Here is a 24,540-nt window from a genome sequence, read left to right as displayed (position 1 = left end):
ATAAAAATAGCAAAGGCCTAAAATAGGAACATTTTAAACTTTTAAGGGGTGGGGGCAGGGGGGAGAAATAAACCAAGCCTTGTATGCACATATGAATAATAAAAGAAAAATGAAAAAAAAAAAAATAAATAAATAAAAAATAAACTTTTAAGTTGAATGGTACTATTATCATCTCAACTGTCATTGGTATTTATAAATTTTACCTCACTGTAAACCAGCTTTGATTGTCAGCAATTTAATTAGAGTTCAATGCTACATAAATAAATTCACTAATGTGGTAATTAATGCAAGGAATACAATCTTAAAAGCAATAAATCATAGGGTTATTTAGATAAATAAATGCCTTTCTCAAATAAAACATAAATATATTACAAAATTAAACACAAATTATTTTAGCACTGTCACTATTATTATAGCTCATTAATATTTAATCTAAGTTGAAAATATAACCATTTTGCTTTTTTTTAATGCTAGCATTGATAGGAATGAACCCATTGCTGTTGAGGCAAATCCTTCAATAATAAATCAGCTTTTTAGTGATAAGGAAAAAAATCAGTCACTATCATTGCTTTGGGAATTAATAGCAATTTATTAACTTGGAGGGAATGGAGGCGTGGCTCCAGTGGTAGAGCACTTGCCTAGCAAGTGCAGGGCCCTGAATTCAAGCACTAGACCACTACAAAAAAATAAATAAAAATTAAGTGGGTATTACTTAAGAATTTTGCTAAAACCTATAGCATCAAAGGTTAAAAAAGACCATGATTTACACACCAAGTCTTATTAAGCATGAAGTTTAAACTTCCTCAAAAAAAAACTCGTAGACTAAGAAACACTGTAAAATAATTGTTATCTACTAAAAGATAGAGGCCATGTCTCTTGTTCTATGCTTCACTGAAAAGTAAGTGCAAACAATCCATTTTTTGTATATGTTTTAAATACAGTAAAAATTATTGCCTGATTAAAAACAGATTAACAAAATAAACTATAAGAAATTAAAAGTAGGTGGGGCACCTCACACCTGTAATCCTAGCTACTTGGAAGGCTGAGATTGGGAGGATCACAGTTAGAGGCCAAGCCACACAAATAATTTTGAGACCCTATCTCCAAAATAACCAGAACAAAATGGACTGGAGATGTGGCTTGAACAGTAGCATACCTGCTTTGTAAGCACAAAGCTATGAATTCAAACCCCAGTTCCATCACAAAAAGAAAAAAAAAAATCCCTAAAATTAGCTGAGTGTGATAGGCTTGCCTGTAATCCTAGCACTTGGAAGGTTCAGGCAGGAGGATGTTAGTTTAAGGACAGCCTAGGCAACACAGGCTGAGACCCTGTCTTAAAATCCAAAAAGGTAGCCAGAAGAATTGCTCAAGCAGCAGAAATTATGCCTGGTAAGCAGGAAGCCCCAAGTTCAAATCCCAGTACCACCACCAAAAAACCAAAAAATCCAAAAAGGCATGGTGGCTCCTGCCTGTAATCCTAACTACTTGGGAGGTAAAGATCAGGAGGATCACAATTTAAGGCCAGCCCAGCGAAACATTATTGAGACCCCATCTCAACCAATAAAAGATGGGTATGCTGGTGTACATGTCATTCCAGTGATTCCAGAAGCAGATACAGGAGAATTGTGGTCTATGTCATCCCAAGTATAAATGTAACTATTCAAAAAATACTTAAAAGCAAAAAGGGCTGTAGGTATGGCTCACTTGGTATAATATCTGCCTGGCAAGGGCAAGGTCCTGAATTAAAACCCCAGTAATGGGCTGGCAGAGTGGCTCAAGCAGTAAGAGCACCAGCCTAGCAAGTGTGAGGCCCTGAGTTCAAACCCCATGCCACCAAAAAATAAAAGGCCAGAACGTGATACATGCCTATTGGGAAAAGTTAGCAACCTACCTTAAAAACAAAATACAGACAAAAAAGGTTGGGGCACGGCTCAAGTGGTAGAGCATTTGCCTAGCATAGAAGAGTCCCTGGGTTCACTCAGTACCAAAAAACTAAACAAAACAAATATAGATAGATAGATATACAAAAAGTTTGTAGTCAAAATCTAAGAATTAAAAAATTTCCCTTATTTTTAAAAGTTTTTTTCTCAGTTTTAATATAAAATTATTAGCAATTCTTCTCCATAGTTATGACTTATTCATGTAATTTGTAATTTATCCCTAGATAAAAGAAAAACCTTTTATCACTTAAGTTCTTGGTTTCCACATTACAAGTGCTAAGCACCTACTCACCATTGTGTAGTTCTCCTGTTACAGTGCCTTCTCCCTGTGGGCTGCCATCCTGGTCTCGCCATTTCCAATCAAGGCCTCTGATAACACGTGCTCCTGGAACCATGTATTTCAGAACTTGTGAGCGTACTAGACGTCTCTGTCTTCTAAGATTAGCTTCTGCTTCCTTAGCTGCTTTTCCTGTATGATAGTAAATAGAGAAATATAAACAAAATCCCATTTTAGAAATGTAAGTTAGGAAATAAGCATATTCTGTCCTTACCTAGCTGATCTTCACATACTCCATTTACAGTGCCATAAAGTTCAAATCCAGATAGTGAGAGGTAGTGTGTTTGACCACTAGCATTCTTCCCCATCTGTTTAATTCTCACGTGTCGCCACCCTTGTTTTTCATCCTTTGGTGGATCAAGAGGCCAGGTTGCAGTTGACCTATAAAAGTGTTTGCAAAAAAAAAAAGTTTTAAAACAGATGAAAAAGATGTTCAAAGTGGAAAAGAATTCTGAAATAGAGAACTTAGGAAAAATAAACTAACTTTCATATACACTCAACAATTTAAGAATCAAGAAACCAATTAAAGAAAAAAACATGAAAACGTTAAAAATGAAATGTTTAAATATATATTAATTTGATTCATAATACTAAATGATTTAATTAATACTGATAAAATTTGCAAGGGAAATACTCTTTTAAGAAAAAAAGTTTTAAATTCTTGCAAAGTTTTAAATGATGAATTAAAATTTTTTAACTTTAAAGCTTAAAAAGCTAGAGTATTACCTATTAATCCCAATGATAGGAAGCTCTGTTCATAATATATCAAATGCAGGAAGCCATTTAGCTCTTTATTCTGCCCCTTGAAACATACCACATAAAGTGCTGGAGGCATGGCTCAAATGGAAGAGCACTTGTCTAGAAAGTGCAAGGTCCCAAGGTCCAGCAACAGTACTTCTCTCCCCACCAAATAAAAAAAAAAAACTATTTTTTAAGGAATATCATTATTGAATAATATATGATGTAGGCTGTGGTTTAGCTTTAGTTGCAGAGTGCTTGCCCACTGTGTGCAAGACGTATGGTAGAATTATGAGAACGACAACAAATAAAAAAAAAAATAGGAAGAGATTAAAAAAGAAAGGGAAAGAAAATTTAGCCAGGTACTGGCGGCTCATGCCTGTCATCCTACTTGGGAGGCTGAGATCAGGAGGATCTCTGTTCTAAGACAGCTCAGGCAAATAGTTCAAGAGATCCCATATCCAAAATAACCACAGCAAAATCAGCTGGAGGCGTATGTAGCTCAACCAGTAGAATGCCTGCTTTGAAAGTGCAAAGCCCTGAATTCAAACTCCAGTCCCACTAAAATTTTAAGCCAGTCATAATTCTATAAACAGCAATAGCCACTCAGTGTTAATTTATTAAACATTCACATGTATTATGTGACTATATGTTTATAAAAAAACTAATTCTATTTTTTGTTTCCATTTGTGTGCTATATACACACCCAAATATTTTAAAAATAACTATGATCAGCTTTCTATTTATTATTTAACTTAAACTTTCTGACAAAATTTCAGTAAAGCAAGTATTTCAAAGTGTCAGTGCCTAAACTACAGACCAAGTGATTTAAGAAGGAGTAACTTGTTTCAGTATTTCACAAAGAGACGAGAACTCTACAGTATACAATTATAAAAATAAACAAAGCTCTTTTATGAGTTTTTCAATTTGCAAAGATTCCTCAACTAACCCTGGTTCGTTGAGACTGCAGTCATCAACATGGGTATACAAAGAAGTCCAGTTCTGTCCATCTTTGGATACCTGGAAAACCCAATTTCTCAGTGCAGACCTTCCATAACCACGAGCATGACGAAGTGTATATGCTGAGGGTATCACCCAGAGACCCAAATCAATGGCAAACCAGGCGTTCTTATCATCATTGCTATGACAATTTAAAGCTGAATTATCACGACTTAGTATGTCTTCTAAGCGACCGTATGGTAGATTTCTTCCTTCTGATGATGTTACTACTACAAGTCCATAAGCAGCAGGATTTACCCATTCATATGCAGTTCTATACAAAAATAAAAATTAGAAATTAACTATGTTAAAGCAATTTAATTTGTTCATATTAGTTTTTAAATATAAAATTATGTGAATTTAAATAAAATTCTACAATTAGCAACTTAACGGCATTTTTTTATCATGAAAAGTAATTTGATTAACCTAGAAGGTAACACCCACGCGCAGGAAATCAATGTGAGTCAATGCCCTGTATAGCTATCCTTATCTCAACCAGCAAAAATTCTTGTTCCTTCCTATTATTGCTTATACTCTCTCTACAACAAAATTAGAAATAAGGGCAAAATAGTTTCTGCTGGGTATTGGGGGGGGGAGAGGGAGGGGGCAGAGTGGGTGGTAAGGGAGGGGGTGGGGGCAGTGGGGAGAAATGAACCAAGCCTTGTATGCACATATGAATAATAAAAGAAAAATAAAAAATAAAAAAAAAAAGAAAGAAAAGTAATTTGAATTATATTAAATTTAACCCATAAGACAAATTCCTTAAACTCTAGACTACACAGATTTCTTTTCCAGATGAACACTGTCACTCTATTCTATTTAGAATGACTTACTTTGCATTTGTCCCAATCCAGTAAATGATTCCATTTTCATCAAAATCATGCTGGTGCCGAAATATAAAATTTTGGCCTTCTCTTAATTTTCGAACAAAAACAAATGAGGATCGGTCAAAATCATACCACTGCTTTGCTACCTAAACCAAAGTCAATATGGAAGACATTCACATTAATAATACTACTTTCAAGCACATTAGCCACTTATTCCCTATCTTTTTAAGGTCAATTGTGTTACTACAACAAATTCTCATTTAGAAATACTTGAAAAAGGGCTGGAAGAGTGGCTTAAGTGGTAGAGCACCTGCCTAGAAATACCTGCAAAAGGATCCCTTCTCCAAAGCACAAAAAAACAACTATATAAAAAAATAAAAGTCCCACAACCAAAGCATTCACTATTAATTTTTATTGTTTTTTTGTGTGTGTGTGTGTGTGTGTGTGTGTGTGTGCGCGCGCGTGCCATGCTGGGGATCAGTCCCACAGCCTGATATCTATCTCCTAGGCAACTACTCCATCACTGAGCCACATTCCCAGATTATTTCTTTAGTTTATCATTTCAATGGACAAAGCCTTGATCATACAATAAATACCTGATCATAGTGTACATTTTTCTGTTTTCATGGGTTTATAAATTTTAATACCTATAGTATTCAAATTAATAGACGTAATTATCATCTGTTCATTAAAATATTTAAATTTTATTAAAATTAAATTACTCACTCCTTTATGTATTCCTTTATTGATCAGAACTAAGGTATTCTTTAGTATTTCAATATTACAAATAACTACAAACATCTTTATATAGAAGATATCTGAAGTGTATATGATAATAACAGTCCTAAGAATGGAATATTATTGTACTCTGGATACACACTTCCCAAACTACTATTTTAAAGGGCTAACCCACAGCAGAGAATGCTTATTTCATCATGCCTTTCCAGACAAAAGCTCACCATTTTCAAGAGATACTGCTCCAGAGATTCAACAGTAGCTAAGGGTTCCATCTTCAACATTCTGCCGGTTCGATCTATCAATGCAGTTTCACCAGGTGCACGTTCCAACCGAAATCGTAATCTTCTTGTGAGTATCTAGACAGAAATGATCAAAATTCTTCAGGAATACCATATTTTTTCTTAAAGACTGCAAATATGTCACAAATTATATCCATGATCACAAGATTTACAAAGTATCATCATAATGGAATGATCAATGTTAATAAATGTTTTTGTAAAAAGGTCCACTTGAGTAAGTGACAGTGCCTCTCTCTTAACTTGCTAGAATTTCTAAATGACTTAAAATATGCATAATGTAAATAAAACCATTGTAAAACACTTCAGCAGTATTAAATATATAACATCATTTTCCGGGTTAAATTTTTTTGTGGTGGTGGTACTGAGGTTTCAGCTCAGGATCTCACACTTGCTAGGCGGCACTCTCCAAGTCCCTTTTTGTGTTAAGTGTTTTTGAGATAAGGTCTTTTTCTGGGGTAGGGGGGATCTGGTCTTGAACATCAAACCCCTGATCATTGCCTCTTGAATTAGAGAGCCACTGGTGCCTGGCTAACATTATCAAATATTTATATGTGCATTTTGGTATCATTTTAAACTGCAAAATCATCAGAGGGCATATTCCTGGCCTTCCTGTCTTTGGATCTTATACAATCTCCTGAAATAAAAAGTGCACAATAAAAGATGTTGGCACCCTAGAACTATATAAGTAAATCAATTTCCAGTCTTTGAGACTATTCTCCAACTCATTCACTTACCAAGGATAAAGCCTAAAAAGGATACACCAGTCTTGCTCCTTATTCTGTTTGAACAAAACACAAAGTAGCCTTCTTCATCTTTTAAAATATTTTATGCCATGTGAGGTATATCAACTGCACTGCAACTTCCTGGATAAGCTCTGCAGTTTTGGGAGTCTAGTGGCTTTGGTAACACTGTTTGGGTTCTCAGGGTTATAGCAAGTTTTGCTTGCTTTCAGTAGGTATGGTTTTGGCAAATATAAATCCTTAGTGACTTATTAAAGAATATATTTAAGAGAAGCTATTCCATACATGGAATATAGAATAAGTTGAATAAAGATAAGATTCAAAAGGGGCTGGTGGAGTAGCTCAACTTGTAGAGCACATGCCTAGCAAGCCTGAGACCCTGAGTTCAAACCCCAGTGCCATCAAAGCAGAAGAGCCTGCTAGGAAATAATGAAGTAACCCACAGAAGATATGGTAAAGATGTGGGCTAGAATATTAGCAGCAAAAAGTTTGTTTTGTTTATTCACATCTAGATCCTAGGTATTAGCAAAAAATAAATAAATAAATAAAATAACAATGTAACAAGTAAGAATACATAAAGGAAGATATATATATATATATATATCTAGGTATATTTATATATCTCTTTCTCTCTATATATATACAAAATGAGGAGAAAACAGGCTACAAAACCATGTGATCAATAGAAATAGCACAGGCTTAGGTCATATGGCTCTAAACAATGACAAAGACATGAAAAAAACCTGTTTAAAATATTTTCACATTCTTCATGTTTTGACACACACACACAAGGGCCTTGTTATAGAATGTCTGTACCCCCATCCCATTGATATATACTGTAACCTAACATCCAACGCAGTGGAATGGGGATCTGCGGACATTGGGAGGTGACTGGGTCACAAAGGTGAAAACCTCAGCAATGGTATTGTGCCCTTATAAAAGAAACCTGAAGATGCTTGTTCATCCCTTTCTAGCATGTAGGAGCACAGTTAGGAATAGGCCCACACCAGATACCAAATCTGTTGGCTCCTTGGCTAGGACTTTGGAGTCTCCAGTACTGAAGGCACTAAATTTATGGTGTTTATAAATCTGTAAGTATTTTGTTATAGCAGACCAGTTAGACTAGGACAGGACTCAAGTCACAGTTCCACAACAGGAAATCTTTTGTCTGATTTTTCCACTGACAAAATATCGTTTCCTCCTTATGATCTATCAAATATGACTTATTACTTCTAATACTTATTACAAGAATAAATTTCATTTGTGCCAGTGATCAAGTAATATAGATCTGAAATACCAGTACCGTTAAGAGTCATTAAAAAAATCAATCAAATAGTATTTAAACTAACATCTTAACTTAAAGATTAAGCAGAATTAACTGGCTCACTCCTGCAATGCTAGCTATTCAGGAGGTAGAAACTGGGAGGACTGTAGTTCAAAGCTAGCCTGGGCAAAAAGTTATCAAGGCTCTCCTCTCAACGAGTAAGCCAGATACGGTATCACACTCCCAGGTTGCAGGAGGTCATAGGTAGGAGAAAGGAAGTCTAAGGCCAGCCCTTGGTGAAAATGTAAGACCCTACCTATTAAAAATAATAATAACTAAATAAATAATTTTAAAAAACAAGCACAAAAGGGGTGTGTGGGGGGGTATGGCTCAAGTAGTAGAGAACCTGCCCAGCAAGAACAAGGCCCTGAGTCCAAAACTCAGTACTGCAAAAAAAAAAAAAAAAAGATACAGATATAGATATAAAGCAGGAATATTCTTATTTTAATCCAGTGTAAAAGGAAAGATTTGGGTGCCTTTTTTGTTTTTTAAAGAAAAGTATATCACTGTTCCCTGGAGCCTTCATCTATACTAGCTACATTTTTCATGGTTACCTGAAGGTTGTATGTAGATCCTGGTGTATCATACAAGTGAAGAGGTAGTCGCTCAATTGATTCTAGCACAGCTATTAACTTTCGAATTAATGCAACTGCTGGTCGACTGTAAAGAGAAAAATAATTAACAACTTTTGTATAATTGCATGTACATGTTCATGCAGAAATTGCAACCAACCTCACATTGTCCTCTGCTTTCTTCTTGCATGCAAAGACATTTAATTTCGTATATTTCTGAGCAGTCAGAGATACTCTCATAACTCAATCTCCACTTAAGAATATAGTATTTGATTTTCATAATAAAATTAGCAATTGCATCCAAAGTGGATATAATTTTTAATCTTTTAACATTTAAACAATTTTATTATATTTGTTACATAAAAATAACATAAAGTGGCAAAGTCTGGAAAATGAAAATATTTAGTGGCAGGGGTATCACACATTATAAAGGTACAAACTCAAGTAACATCTTTCGAAAAATAACTGGAAGATATGATCAAGAACCTTTAAAAAAGCCAGACACTGGTGGCTCATCCCTTAATCCTCACTAGTAAGGAGACAGAGATCAGGAGGATCATGATTCAAAGCCAGCCTGGACAAATAGTTCATGAGACCCTATCTCAAAAAAAACTCCATCACAAATAAGAGCTGGTGAAGTAGCTCAAGGCGTAGGCCCTGAGTTCAAGCCCCAGTATCACCAAAAAAAAAAAAACCAAAACTTTAAAAAGTCATCCATAATACTTAATACAGTAATACCACTTAAAAACACAATAGGCTGGGTGTGATGGCTCATACTTATAATCTCAGTTACTTGAGAGGTGGAGCAGGAGGACTACAAGTTCGAAGCCAACCCAAGCAATGTCAGCAAGACACTATCCCAGAAACAAAATACCAAAAAAAAAAAAAAAGGAGGGGGGTGCGGTTTTGGGTGTTACTCAAGAGGCAGAGCATATGTGAGGCCCTGGGTACAATCCTTAGTACCAACAAAAAAGATACAATAAGTATTCATAGTTATTAGAAATCAAACTGGTCAAATTTCCTTTATTATTTAAAAATCCATCACATTCAAAAGTTGGTAAAACAGTATAGTGATGTACCCTCACCAACTAAAGACCTAGTTTCAGCAATTCAGTCTCAGTGACCAATCTGTTGGACAGGACTCTCCTTCCCATACATTTTGAAGAAAATGATAGAAAAGCACATCATTTCATCCAGAAACTGTCTAACCATGTGTCTCTAAAAAGGAGTAATTATTATTTAATATCATCAAATTAAATTTAGCCAGTGTTGAACTACATTCATTTTCAACTTTTTAAAATTGTTTTTGAAACAGGTCTTGTTAATACAGCTCAGGTATATGAGCTGGCCTCACACTTGCTATGAAGCTTAACTCTATGTTAAATAGGCATGTACTTCAAACTACTTGATTAGCTGTATTCTTCAAACGTGTAAAATTTAAATCATTCTCTTTTATTCTAACAGATTAATAAAATATGTCAAAATTTCCCCTTATACATTTATATAATAAGCGACATTTTCATTGAATAAGTTTTTTTTGTGTTCAGACTATTTTAAGGAAGTACACAACCAGAGCAAATATTACAAACATCAAATTAAAAAAAATATATATATATATCTATATATAGGGTTTGTGCTGTGTTTGGGTTTGGGTGCTGAGTATTGAACCAAAGACCTTGCATATACTAAATACATCAGTATATACGCCCAGCCTTTGGGTTTTACCTTTCATCATCTTCATTTTCACTAAAGGCTGTTTTGAAGACATTTATTCTTTCTACCAGTTGACTACAATCTTGCTTCATATCCAAATCCATGCTCTAAAGAAAAACAAGTAGTAGAAAAAACAAGTTTTTATAGATCTTACTGAAATTTATCAGAAACTCATGAAACATAAGTATTAATAGATTGAAAATAATCAATACAATTTAAGTAAAATCATTAATCACTTCATCTTTCAATCAAAATTCTTTGTTACTGTGCAGTTACTAGGCAAAGCTAACAGGTTTTCTTCCTTCTTCAAGCAAGTGTGCTGTTCCATCAGTGTTTCCCAAAGTATGCAAATGATTTCATGTTATATGAAAATGAACACTGTCCATTTGTACAGTACTATTTACTTCATTGAGTATGAGAAAAAAAAAAACTGATAGATCTACACCAAGATTTCATAGATATTAATGAGTAATCCAATGTCACACAGCACTGTGACTTTTGTAAATGGGAATAAATGCAAATAGTAAAATTCTTGAAAAATAAATTAAAAGACTCAGTAAAGTTAATCACCACATACAAATATTTATATCAACAAATTAAAACAGTAACAACTGAAACAGGAAAAAACATTTCTCCATTAAAATAAAGGAAAACATTTTTTACTACAAAAAAGATATATTTAAGGTAGATTAATTATAATTAAAAAATAAGGCTATACTTGCCAAATATTCACATGAACTTCCTAAACTTTCGTTGTTCAAAAATTAATTTCATGTATATAACTTAGGTACTTAAAACTTATTCTATTTTATGTAACTTATGAGGAAATAGAACAGCGAAATTAAGTTATTTAATTAATTATTTGATTCAATTGCTTAAAGGACAGAGAAATTAGAAATATTAACATTTAGTTAGAGCCAGGCACTGGTGGCTCACGCCTGTAATCCTTGCTACTCAGGAGGCAGAGATCAGGAGGATCGCAGTTCGAAGCCAGCCCCGGGCAATTAATTCCGCAAGACCCTATCTCAAAAATACCTAACACAAAAAAGGTCTGGTGGAGTGGCTCAAAGTGTGGGCCCTGAGTCTAAACCACAGTACCTCAAAAAAAACCCATTTAGTCAGTTTTTAAATATTCATTTTCAAAACAAATTAAAAATCACTCTATCAAAAGGGTAGCCACGAACAACTTTTAAAACTATATTATACTTTTGTTCTCTAGTATTTTAAAACTTACATTGTTTAAAACAGTAAGAAGTGCTTGGACTAAACCACTACTGCACATTTCATATGGTGAAATTGTATTTTCATCCTTCAAAAGTACAATTAGGTTTTCTAAAGCTGTCTTCATTAAATCTCGCCAAGTGTTCTCACCTTCAATACACTAAAAGACAATTAAAAAAAAAAAGAACACAGCCATTAAAATAGCTTATCAGAACACTGATTATCATGAAAATAACTTAAAGCCAGGCACCAGTGCCTCACACTTATACTTAATCCAAGCCAGTCAGTGGGCAGAGATCAGGAGGATAAAGATGCAGAACCAGCTTAGGCTGGCAGAGTGGGAAGTGTAAGTGTGAGGCTCTGAATTCAAACTCCAGTACCACCAAAAAAGAAAAGAAAATATTAAACAAAATTGAAAGTTTAAATTATTTAAGCAAATTAACTCTAACATAGTCCAATAAAGTTTTTTGTAAAGGGTCCACTATAAATACTTTACGATTTACAGGACATACAGTTTCTGAAACCTGCTGCTGTAACACAAAAGCAGTCACAGAAAATCCAAAAATGAATAAGCAAGTGCATGTTCAATGAATTTTTTATGACAAGGATTTTCATGTGCCATGAAATACTCTTCTGATTCCTCAATCATTTTAAAATACAAAAACTATTCTTGTCTCACAAAGCTATAAAAAGCTGGTGGCAGACCACATTTGGTTTGTGATTCATAATTTGCTGACCCTCTACTCAAAACCCAGAACATAAAGAACACCAGGGAACTAAACTAAAATTCAGTGTGCCTCACAAAACCAAACAGTCAAAAGTCACCATAATAAAACATCAGCCAGCCACGGTGGAACCCATCTGTAAGCCCAGCACCAGGGAAGCCAAGGAAGAAAATTCTAAGTTTCGAGTTAGCCTGACTACTTAGTTAAAGACCCAATCTCCAAAGAGAGAGAAAGAGAGTGAGAAAGCGCTTGACATACTTGTCTATTTGTATGAAGTTCCCAAGATGACTCTAACTGAGTTGCTATGTTTCTGAGTGTTACCACTACTCCACGAGGCATGCTTTCAACAGCTTTAAAGTGGTCATCATACAAATCTCGAGCCATCGTTCGTACCTATCAAAACAGACAAAGAAAATGTTAATATTCACTACAATTAACAATTAGGCCAATTCTTCCCTTATATGTGCATGTACACACCATTAAGAAATATTTTTGACAGGTGCGGTGGCTCATGACTATAATTCTACCTATTTCAGAGGCTGAGATCTGTAGGATTGAGATTCATGGCCAATCTGGGCAAAAAGTTTATGAGACTCCATCTCCAAAATAACCAGAGCAAAACAGACTGGAGGTGTGGCTCATGTGGTAGAGTGCCTGCTTTGTAAGCGTGAAGCCCTGAGTTCAAACCACAGTCCCATCAGAAAAAAAGAAAGGTTTTTGGAACTAGGGAAATAGCTCAGTGGGAGACTGCCTAGCATGTGCGAGGCCCTAGGTTTAATTCCCAGTACCACAACAAACAAACAAAAAAAGGTGTTTGTGCCATAACAACTTCCAAAAAAAGTTCCTACTCTTATTTATATATATTATAGGTTCTAATGGTTTAAAAGATATGCTAGTAGACTTTAAGTATTTATTAAAATGACAATTTTAGTTTTTGGTTATTTAAACTTTATACTTATATGCCAAATAAGTACTTATCTCCTTTAAAATAAACTTATAAAATCTACAAAAGATTAACTTCTTCTTCTATTTTGTTATGTCCTTCAGAATTAAAGATAGCAGACAACTTCTGAGAAACAGCATTAATTAATAAAGCTGAAGTTAAAACTAATAGTTAGCCAAGTGCTGGTGGCTCACACCTATAATTCTAGCTACTCAGGAGGCAGAGATCAGGGTATCGCAGTTCAATGTCAGCCCAGACAGATAGTTCACAAGACCATATCTCTTAAAAAGCCCTTCACGAAAAAGGGCTGGTGGAGTGGCTCAAGGTATAGGCCTTGAGTTCCAACTCCAGTACCGCAAAAATAAATAAACAAACAAAAAACCAAATAGTTAAAGGGGTCTCCTGGTGCTTACCACAGGCTGTGTTCTTATACTGACTGTACAGAAAGAGGGGGAAAAGTAAATTTACCCCATATACACCTCAGCCAAGGCCCTGTGCCTGGTATATATTATAAACAGGAAGATACAGGGTAGGGAAGAAAAAACAAACAAACAAACTAATAGCTAAAGGGTTGGGGGCATGGCTCAAGTGATGAAGCATGAGTGAGAATCTGAGTTCAAAATCCAGTACTGCCAAAAATGAGCCAAAAACCCTAATCACTGAAATTATTTTTACTTAGGACTGGAAGTGTAGCTCAGCTGTACAGCACATACTTTGCAAGCATGAAAGCCCTGAGTACAAGCCCAAGTACCACCAAAACAAACAAATAAAAAAAAATTTACCTAAAGTATACTATAAACAGTATAGTGATAGTCAACCCATCACTGACTTACTACTAATTTTAAGTCAAAGTAAATTGAGGACTGGGGATGTACTTGATGATAGAGTGCTGCCTAAGTGTGTAAAAGGCCCAGGGTTTGAACCTCAGCTCTGCCAAAAAAAGTGCTTTTTTTTTAAGAAAACAAAAACACAGGATTCAGACAACGTTCTCATTGATTTTACATTTGCATTATGAAATTTTAGGTCTTATTAATCTAGATGTGGTTAGTCTATACAACATAGAGGTTAAGTATCCCTGATCCTAAAACACAAAATGCCCCAAAACCTGAAACTTTTTAAGCACCAACATGACGCCACAAGCAGAAAATTGTGTACCATGAAACTTTTGTTTCATGCACAGAATTATTTATTTAAAATATTGCATAAAATTACCTTCAGGCCACATGTAAAAGGTGTATATGAAATATAAATAGAGGCTTTTGTTTTTTGTTTTTTTTTCTGTACTGGGGATGGATCCCAGGGATCTCATAAATGCTCATCCATTGAATCCATGTCCAACCCACAAATGAATTTTGTGTTTAGACTTGAGTAGCATCCACAAGATATCTCATTATAAGCATGCAAATTTAGAAAAATCTGAAATTGGCAACATGTTTGGTTTCAAGCATGAGTTAAGAGATACTTCATGTGTATTTGGTATTCCAAGAAACTCCTAAGATAGGTGAGTGGCAGTCAGCTTTATAAGGAATTACAGTTGCTCATCATTATTCAAGGATTCCATATTTACAAATATGATGGTCTGATAAAAATTATAGCCTCAAAATCAGTATTTCTAGCATTTTCATGGCCCCATGTGGATATGCATAGCTCAACGAAATATTTGTGTTGTCCAAAATGCACGTTTCCAGCTCAGTTCAAAAAAGGTGACACATTTTTGTACTATTTTGGGTAATTTCACTATTTTAAGATATTCCTCAAACAGTTGGGTTAGCAAGTTAGCAAGACCCCGTCTCGAAAAAAACCCATCACAAAAAAGAGGTGGCTCAAGGTGTAGGCCCTGAGTTCAAACCTCAATACTGCAAAAAAAAAAAAAAAAAAAAAAAGATACCTCCAAACATAGTGCTGAAGCCTGTGTACTTTCTAAGGGTAAAAAGACTATGATATACAGTGCAGGAACAATGTTTGTGCTAAAAGAACTTCAGTTTTGTTCAGGCATGCCAGTGCAACTGGCCATTTCAATTTAACAGTTCAACAACATACACTGAATAAGGTTATCTTGAAAGTTATGAGTTTTATATGTATAACAACTGACAAAACTTTGTGAATAATGAAAACTATATTTAGCTCAAATTCCTTTCAGCTATCTTCAACTGCATGAGACATTTCTCAAATATTTTCAGTATGTTCTGAATTGGAAAGAATCTCTCTAGCCTTACACACTCCAACAACTTACACAGCTATAGAACAAAACATACATTCAGTTTTAAAAACTGAAGCTGAGTTCTTTCAAAATCTAGCATCAAGAAATACCTTTAGATATCACAGCACACTCACAACAGAACTGAAGACATGAGCATCTTTATACATTTATTAAAAAACAAAAGCAAAACACCTGGCTGCAAATAAAACCCATTATCAATTACAAGCACTTCATCTTATCCCTACAAGTATCCTATATTTAAAAACAATTTCATATTACCATTATAGGTTAAATAAACATTTCTATCACTAGAAAATGTTGAATCTACTATGAGACTTTAACTTCTTGCTTAAATATGAAAAAATGCAAGAGCAACTGACATAACAGTGGACTTATATAGGCCATATTTAAAAGAGCAGTAGATACATGATGAACAAAAATAAAAAACTATTATTATGATGAACTCAATGATGTAATTTCAAGAGCCAATAATGCATTTGCTCCCTGTACTGGTTCATGTGTTCATACATTCACTTACTTTGCAGTGAGTGGTACGGATGGAACCCGGGGCCATGAGCATGGCTAGGCAAGCACTCAGTCACTGAGTATTTCTAAATGAGTTACTTAATCTAAGGTGGCCACTAAACAAAGCATCAAAATGATTTGAATCCAGAACCAAGCAGTTAAATTGCACTATAAATTGCACTACTGCAAAGTATTAAATCTGGATTATAAAATAAAATGATCATTCTCAATCCCATTGTAGTAAAAAATTACCATTAATCTCAGTATGAGTTTAAAGGCTTTACAATAATGATAAAATTAAAACAATTTAAATTTCATTCTTTTTCTTATTAATTTCTATTTTTCTTTGGTTTTAATGTTGGTATTTAGGACATACACATACACACAACAAACATAATGAACAAAGGAAAAAATACGCCGTATTTGGAAATCTTATGTTATACGCTCAATTTTTTCAATGCTTATAATCCACCATTGGAAATTTACCAAGTCAGTGTAAAAAAGAGGGAAAAAAGCACATCCCATAAATATACCTTTTGTTTTGTTTTTTCCAACTTGGATTTCAGTTTTCTGCCTCGTTTGCCAGTCCAGCCAGTCACAAATTCTGAACCTGGGGCATGGATAACAAAAGAACATTTCACAGAATATACTTCAGCACACAATTTAACATACTCATTTATTCTTACCTGCTAAACTTATATAGCCACATACTTACCCAGAGAAGTTTCTGCAGTAAATGAATGTTTGGTTCCTCTATTAGATTCAAAAACAAAACCAGGTAAATCTTCTTTCAATATTGTAGCTTGCTGACCATCAGAGTTATGAATAGCAATTTCTCCTTCTTTCAAACATGTGAGTGACCAGTTCCCTACAGTGAGTTTAGTGGGACCCGGTGCAGAGAGTAGAGGTTGACTTGAAGTAGATGGCTTCACTTGCCCTCGAGCTCTTTGCAGCTTCTCTAAGAACTCACTTCTGCTTTCTATAAAGACAAAACACTTGTTTTAAAACAACAATTCTTTCAAGTATTCCATATTTGAAAAAGAGAAATTGCCAGGTGCCATTGACTCATGTCTGTAATCCTAGCTACTCAGAAGGCAGAAATCAGGAAGACTGACATTTGAAATCAACCCTGGGCAAACAGTTTGCAAGACCCTAACTCCAAAATACCCAACACAGTCTGGCAGTTGGTACCAGCAGAAAGGGGGCGGATATAAGGAAAAGGGCATAGGAGGGTGAATGTGGTGGAATATTACCTACTCATGTATGACAATGGAAAAATGAGACCTGCTGAAACTATTCCAGCAATGGGGGAAAGGAAGATAAAGAAGAATGATGGAAGGGGTGAATTAAATTATGATATATTTAAGAACTTTGGTAAATGTCACCATGCACCCCCAGCACAACAATAATATGATAATAAAAAAAAATTTTTTTTAAAGAAAACATCCAACACAAAAAAGAACAGGAGGAGTGGCTCAAGTGGTAGAGCACCGGCATAGCAAGTGTGAGGCCCTGAGTTCAAACCCTAATACCACACACACACACACACACACAAATAAAAAAACCAGAATCTACCTAATAGGGGCTGGGGATGTAGCTCAATGGCAGAGTGCTTGCCTAGCATTTGTAAGGCCTGGATTTGATCCCCAGTACCACAACGGGGTTTAAAAAAAAAAAAAAAAAAGAAACTACATTATACAATCTAGATTCTATAAAATGAGTATTAGTAGAGTTTTATTCCTTAGTAGCTTGTCACTAGTCTGATCTATTTAAGTTCAGGCATAAAAGCAATTTTACAGACTAATTTTTGCAAAAAAAAAAGCAAAGCTTCTGAGAAAAGATGTATCTTGTGACAGCAACATACCCATGCTATTTACTATTCTGTGGAAAACAGGCAACACTTCTATCTAAAACGTTAGAGAGATAAAAGTGGCTACAGTGCTATTCCTTGACTCATACAATAAAAAGATATTTATGAAATGTGTAACTTCCATGAAAACAGCAGCAAAAATATAAGCAAACTGTAAAAGCTAAGAAAGTATTTTAATTGAAAGAAAATATTACCTGAACTATCCGATCCACCTTCAGGACTACCACTTGAATACATGGTGGCAAGCTTTCCATCCAAGATAAATCTGAACCATCCATTACTGCCGTTAGATAATTCCAAGGCTGCTGCATCACTCCAAATATATAAGCAGTCCCTGCCCCTGATGACTGACCAGTCTCTCCAATGATAGGGTTTACCTTGTTGCAATTCTTTAGCATCTTCCTGAGGTTCATCCTCCTAATGTGTACAATTTTCAATGAAATGTGGAAAATAATTTTTATTTCAATTACTCATGAGTACAGAACATGATTATGAAACAAACTTAGAATTTAAACATCCTGAACACAATATATACTTTAATATGCATTGTGATCCACTAATTACCTATAGCTAAATATTAGAAGTAAATTCTAAAACTGTTAAGAAAAAAATCACATAAATGACCTAAATTATGTTGTGTTCAGACATAGTGGTAAAGATCAATGGATTAGAGCTCTATACACATCTAGCTAATGCTCTTAAGACCTTGGTAAGCCATTACATCTCTGAGCCTAGCTATGATTTCTACAAAGAATCAATGGTATTCAAATCATGTAGTGCAACAGAATTGCCAAAGAAGCTTTTTAAAAAAAAATTACTGCTAGCTGCCAGTGGCTCACCCCTGTAACCATGGTTTGAGGCCAGACTGCGCAAAAAGTGGGTAAGATTCTACCTCAAAAATACTCCACACAAAAAAGGGCTGATGAACTGGCTCAAGTGGTAGAGTACTTGCCTAAGTGTGAGGCCCTGAGTGCAAACCCCAGTACTGCAAAAAAAATAAAATTTGCTCTATGTACACAATGTAGTATTATGAAATCCTGTCACCTGTCACATCATGAGCCACAGAACATTAAGAGAAATAAGCCAGGGAAGAAAGACAAACACCACATTGCTCACTGTGGTATCAAAAATAGTTATCTCTACTGGGCACCAGTGGCTTATGTCTGTTAATCCTAGTTATTTGGGAGGCTGAGATCAGGAGGATTTTGGTTCAAAGCCAGCCCAGGTAAACAGTTCATAAGACCCCATCTACACATAACCAGAGTAAAATGGACTGGAGATGTGGCTCAAGTGGTAAAGCACCTGCTTTGCAAGTGTGAAGCCCTAAGTTCAAACCCTAGTATCACCAACCCTGCCCCCCCCCCCAAAAAAAAAGGTAGCTATCTCATGGAAAAAGAGAGTACCATAGTGGTGCTTAGAATTAGAAAGGAGAAGGGGAGTTGAATAACATGCATCAAAATAGTTAGTCAGGAAGAACAAGTTCTAATGTTCTACAGCACAGTAGGATGACTATAGTCTACAACAATTCACTGAACCAGTTAAAGAGTTTGAAGGATTCCCAACACAATGAAATGATAAATGCTTAAGATGATGAAAATGCTAATTACCCTGATTTACCATAACACATTGTGTACACAAATCAAATGATCACACTGCATGTGTATAATTATTGTGTCAATTAAAAATAAACAAAATCAACCTATGAACATTTTAAACCCCAGACTAGGATCTAAGTTTTATTAACATTTTTAAAGACTGAGAGTATTGGTGTGCATAGTCATGCATACCTGTAACGCCAGTACTCAGGAGGCAGAAGTGGGAGGATCATGAGTTGCTGGGCTACACAGAAAGACCCTGTGTCATAAAAGCAAGGGCTGGAAATACAGCTCAGTGATACAGTGCTTGCCTAGCATGTGAAAGCAAGGTCCTGAGTTCAATCCCCAGCAGTGGAAAAAAAAAAAAAATTGAGAGTATTCACCAAAAAATGAGCATTATGAATTTCTCTAAACAAATGAATTTCCAGTCATGTGTGGTGGTATACACCTGTAATCCTAGCTACTTAGAAGGTGAAAGAATTGAGGTTTAAGGTCAGTCCAGGCAGTTAGTCAAGAAGGGGAGGGAGGGAGGGAGAGAACAAGGCAGAGAGAGAGAGAGAACAAGAACAAACAAAAGGGCTAGGAAAGTAACTCAAATGATACAGTGTTTGCCTAGCAGGGGTGAAGCCCTGGATTCAATCCCCAGTACTGGGAAAAAAAAAAAAAGAATTTCTGTTCTAAGGCACAATGAACCAAGAGCTTTTCATATCCAGAGTGAACATGTAAAAACTAACAAAGTATATGAATAAAGTATGTTCCAATATGGGACAACAGGCAACACAAGACCTCAAGTGACCCTCAGAAAATGGAAACAAAATGAGCCCTTAAACAAGGAGACAATTTCGGGTTAGGGTTATAGAGGTCAGAATTTGAGGTGGTTAAAGCAATAGACTCTACAGACGCTTAGTGAAGAGTTAGGGAGCTAAGAGGCAAAAGATCTGCAGTGGTTTCTATTGAGTACTAGAGTGAAACTCTACAAGACTGGGTAAAGAATGACTGGAAAGCTGCAGGGTGAACAATTCCCAGAGATCATGTAAAGGTGACTGGATACTGGGGGCTTTCTAAACAGCTAAAATCAAAAGTTTCACCAGGGTAGCTGGTGAAAATCACAAAGGAATCTGCATTAGGGATCATAGGGCAAACTTCCTTACAGTGAAAGCTATTCTATAGCCACTCAAGTAAGGCTTTAAAACAAGCCTATTAGGAATTTCATTTGTTTCTAAAGGCAACAGCTTGCCCTCAACATTCCTTCTTTTCTTGGGTGGGGGGGGGGTGGTATAGGGAGTTGAACTCAGGACCCCTCACTTAACTAGGCAGATACTCCACCAATTGAGCTACTCTGCCAACTGAACATTCTTTAGCTGGGGCTGGAGGTGTGGCTCAAGTGGTAGAGTGCTTGCCTACCACTTTGAGCTCAAGGCCCTGAGTTCAAACTCCAGTAACACACACACACACACACACACACACACACACACACACCCACCCACCCACCCACCCACCCACCCACCCAAAAGAGCTGGATGCCAGTGGCTCATGCCTGTAACCTTAGGTGGGAAGCTGAGATCAGGAGGATCAAGATTCCAAGCCATCCCAGGCAAAAAGTATGAGAGACACATCTCCAAAATAACTACAGCAAAATGGACTGGAGGCATCGCTCAAGCAGTAGAGCCCCCGCTTTGCCAGCACAAAGCCAAGTTCAAAACCCCAGTCGCCACACAAAAAAAGAAGAAAAGAAAAATACCAGGCAATACCTATACTCCCAGAAACTTGGAAGGCAGAGTTAAGAAGGATCACAGTTTGAGGACAGCCTGAACAGTAAGTTAATTGAGACTCCATCTCAACAAATTAGCTGGCTGTGGTAGCATAAGTAGGAGGATGACAGTCTAAGGTTGGCAGGCATGGCTTAAGGGGTAGACCACTTGCCTTGCAAGCATGAGACTCTCAGGTCAAACCCCAGTTCTGCCCCCTCAACCAAAAGAAAAACAAAAGAAAACCCATAAAATTATAATGTCTAGTATTCAATCAAAAATCAATAATGTCCAAATAAACTGGTCTGCCCCTTCAAAAGCAACAAGACTATAAAAGATTAAAAAAAAAAAAAAGCTGACAAACTGTTGTAAAGTTCTCAGGAACATAACTAAATGTAGTTAGTATGTGCTCCAGACTGAATTCTGGACTGAAAAAAAAAAAACCACACACTATAAAGGACATTAAGGACGATGGCAAAATTTGAGCAGTCTTTGCATTAAATACTACTTTTATATAAACAACTGATTTTTTTTTTCTTTTCTCACAGTGCTGGGGATCAAACCCAGGGCCTCATACATATTAGGCAAGCATTATACCACTGAGGTATATCTCAAGCCCAACTGGGACTAAATGAGAATGTGCTGTGTTTTTTTGGTGGAGTATTTAGGTATAAAAAGAGATATGCTATATCCAGTTTACCCTCAAGTAATATTCTCAAAATGTACACACACACACACACACACACACACACACACACTCACATACACATACACACCTGTGAAAATGATAAAGCAAACAGGGCAAAATGTTAATAACTAGTGAATGTGGAAAGAGGGATTCTGATACTACTTAACTATTTTTGCAACTTTTCTTTACATTTAAAATTACATCAGTAAAAATTTTAAAAAGAAAATGGACCAATTTAAAAAACATATGATGCTATTTAAGATTGGCATTGTTTTGCCAAAAACCATCATAAATTAAAAATATAATTCCTCAAAAAAAATCCTATTCCTGACACTACTACAATTAAGACCACTCACTTTTTCTGGTTTTGACTCCTCTTCGTTCTCATCATCAGAAGATGGACCTGCCAAAGTTGACACTTTGCTAATTACACCAAGTCTGGCTAGCTGATCCAAAAAAATATCACCACCTTTATCTACTAAATCCCTTATGATCTGCAAAGCAAGCAAGTGGCCATCATCATCATCCTGGGGGGAAAAAAGGAGCATGTGATAACATGGAAATTAAGGGAAAATGTTAAAAATAAGTTTAGTTGCTAGACAGGCAAATACAGTAATCTGTACAATCTACTTACTGAAATTAGAACAAAATTTCTATCTGACTGACTACTATCTAAAGAAATTAAAGCTACAGGAGGTTCAGAAAGGATGGGAAACTGACCTCTTGATCAAGAACAGCTGCAGTGATTTCCACTAGTATTGTAGGCAAATTGTGACCAACATCAGAATCACAAACTTCTTTTAACAGAGCTTCAGAGCAAAAATGAATCATTTTTCGGATTAGAGCAAGACTTGCTTTCCTTGAGAAGTAAAAACAGAATTTTATGAAGGCAAGTTAAGAAGCTAAAACTAGCCAAAACCAACTATGCATTAATGAAAACTAAATTACCCAACACTGTGCTAAAAAAAGTATGCTTAATAAAAGAATACAAAAAATTAATCCTCAGTCCTAGCAATATATGTTTATTTTTGAGATAGTTTTATTTTCTGTTAACGTGCTGGGCTACTTAAAACTGATGTTATTGTTACAATTTCTTAAATGTGCTTTTCAATTTTACATTTGACCAGCATGGTGGTACCTTCTTACCATTATTCACTGAGCTTTCTAAACATAAAATATTTTCTACTGATATCAAAACACCTGCAATAGCTAACAAAACACTCATTCATTCAGTATAAACATGTTCAGACCCTATTCTTCACCTCCTTGGTTTTATAGAAATAGAGCTATACTCAAAAGCACCACTTATGATATTTATTTCAGAGGGGAGGAAACAAACAAAAAAGCAAAATTTCAGAGTGTAAACTGTGCAGACAGTAAAACATAACTGATATAAAAGGTGTCCTATAGGTAAATTTAAACTAGGTAGACAAACTTTGGTGGATGTAACATTTGAACTGAAATCTAAATGACTGGATGCAACTACCCATTCAAAAGTTGGAGGACAGAAAGTTTTAAGCATATGGAAACAAGTACAAAAGTCTTAAGGGAGAGATGTACTTGAAGTATTCCAAAAACAGAAAGAAGGCTAGTATACTATAAGTTCAATAGATCAGGGGTCAGATAGTACTAATTGAGGTCAGAGAGCTGGCTGGGGATTGTGTAAAACCTTGAAAGCCTGAGAATTAAGGAGGTGAGTTTTACTTATGGCCAATCAAACTATGGAGGGTTCAAACAGGAGAGTGATGTAATATAACTATAACTTAAAAATATAATTTGGTCTAATATGAATTATAGAGGGGTCCAAAAGAAGAGCAGAAAGACTAGCTAAAAGGCTACTATAGTAGTCAAACTACAATCTCTGATAACTTGGACCACAGTATTGGCAAAAGATGGGCAGAAATGGCCACCAGGAGTTGCTGATAATTGATCCATGTCTCCATGTCCTAGCACACACCATTCTCCATGTATGCTTCCAAATCTGTTCGCCTAGGAAAACAGTTAAGTAGCCTTAAACCACAACTTAAATCTAACCTCTGCATAAAATCTCCAGTTTGCTCAGACCAAGTGCTTGTTAAATCATCTATATTCCCAAAGAGCTGTTTATACACCTCAGCTGCCGTCTCTACTCTGGATAGTTACACATTTCCTCACAAGGCTGTAAGGACACAGCAAGCAAAAGCCATGTCTCATTTGCAATTCCTCTAGTCACCATCTCACACTGGCCCTAACTATCAATAGATCTCTAGAGCTCAGTAAGTATATCTGTTATACGTAACAAGACTTCTCCAGTGAGTTGATATTCTAAAAACTACAAAAGTGTGTTAAGGATCTAATCCTCTGGATTTTTCAAACACTTTCTCTTTGAAACAGATCATCACAAGAAAAGATGACTTTCCCTATTCCATCTTAATTTGTACTCTTACAGTACCATTTAAATGTTAAAATAAACCTCAAATCCTTCTGGAAAAGAGATAAGTAAACCATATAACTGGAATAACTTAACCAGCAGATACAAATATTATGAATAACTACCTTATTGAAGGCAGCATAGTTTGCTGAAATGTTTGTGCAAACACTGGCAATAACCTTTTCAAGTATATCGGTGCCATTTCTGGATCTCCTTTGGGCTCATTACATTCTTCTTCATCTTTGTTTGTATCTTTCTTCTTCTTATCATCTCCTTTATTAACTGGACACATCCAATCACCTGAAAACAAAGTATTATCCAAAGAAATATTTTTTTGTAAACATTTTCTTTCAAGAAAAATATAATTGTTTTTAGTGGTATTGTGGCT

The 24,540-nt window shown here is 35.6% G+C and overlaps 1 protein-coding gene and 1 non-coding gene across 7 annotated transcripts in view; one reads left to right on the top strand and one right to left on the bottom strand.

Annotated features, from left to right (window-relative positions):
• Positions 1-24,540, bottom strand: part of Hectd1 (HECT domain E3 ubiquitin protein ligase 1) — an 84,734-nt gene that overhangs the window by 26,158 nt on the left and 34,036 nt on the right. For all 6 annotated transcript variants that reach the window (XM_020169740.2, XM_020169749.2, XM_020169756.2 and 3 more), the window contains exons 10-24: positions 24,278-24,452; positions 22,463-22,601; positions 22,099-22,269; positions 17,906-18,128; positions 16,557-16,820; positions 16,375-16,451; positions 12,432-12,566; positions 11,462-11,608; positions 10,240-10,334; positions 8,497-8,602; positions 5,801-5,935; positions 4,848-4,987; positions 3,965-4,288; positions 2,492-2,658; positions 2,233-2,409 (exon numbers count right to left, since the gene is read on the bottom strand). In XM_020169740.2, the coding sequence (XP_020025329.1) occupies positions 2,233-2,409; positions 2,492-2,658; positions 3,965-4,288; positions 4,848-4,987; positions 5,801-5,935; positions 8,497-8,602; positions 10,240-10,334; positions 11,462-11,608; positions 12,432-12,566; positions 16,375-16,451; positions 16,557-16,820; positions 17,906-18,128; positions 22,099-22,269; positions 22,463-22,601; positions 24,278-24,452 (2,475 nt within the window). The remainder of the gene's footprint in view (positions 1-2,232; positions 2,410-2,491; positions 2,659-3,964; positions 4,289-4,847; positions 4,988-5,800; positions 5,936-8,496; positions 8,603-10,239; positions 10,335-11,461; positions 11,609-12,431; positions 12,567-16,374; positions 16,452-16,556; positions 16,821-17,905; positions 18,129-22,098; positions 22,270-22,462; positions 22,602-24,277; positions 24,453-24,540) is intronic.
• On the top strand, positions 13,513-13,644 carry LOC141422276 (small nucleolar RNA SNORA51). Its single transcript, XR_012446870.1, has one exon. It is a non-coding gene; the product is annotated as a small nucleolar RNA SNORA51 (small nucleolar RNA).

The sequence above is a fragment of the Castor canadensis genome, chromosome 3 (genome assembly GCF_047511655.1).
Source record: "Castor canadensis chromosome 3, mCasCan1.hap1v2, whole genome shotgun sequence".
Taxonomy (NCBI): domain Eukaryota; kingdom Metazoa; phylum Chordata; class Mammalia; order Rodentia; family Castoridae; genus Castor; species Castor canadensis.
Note: the sequence above shows the minus strand (reverse complement) of the source record. Positions and strands in the feature narration are given on the sequence as shown.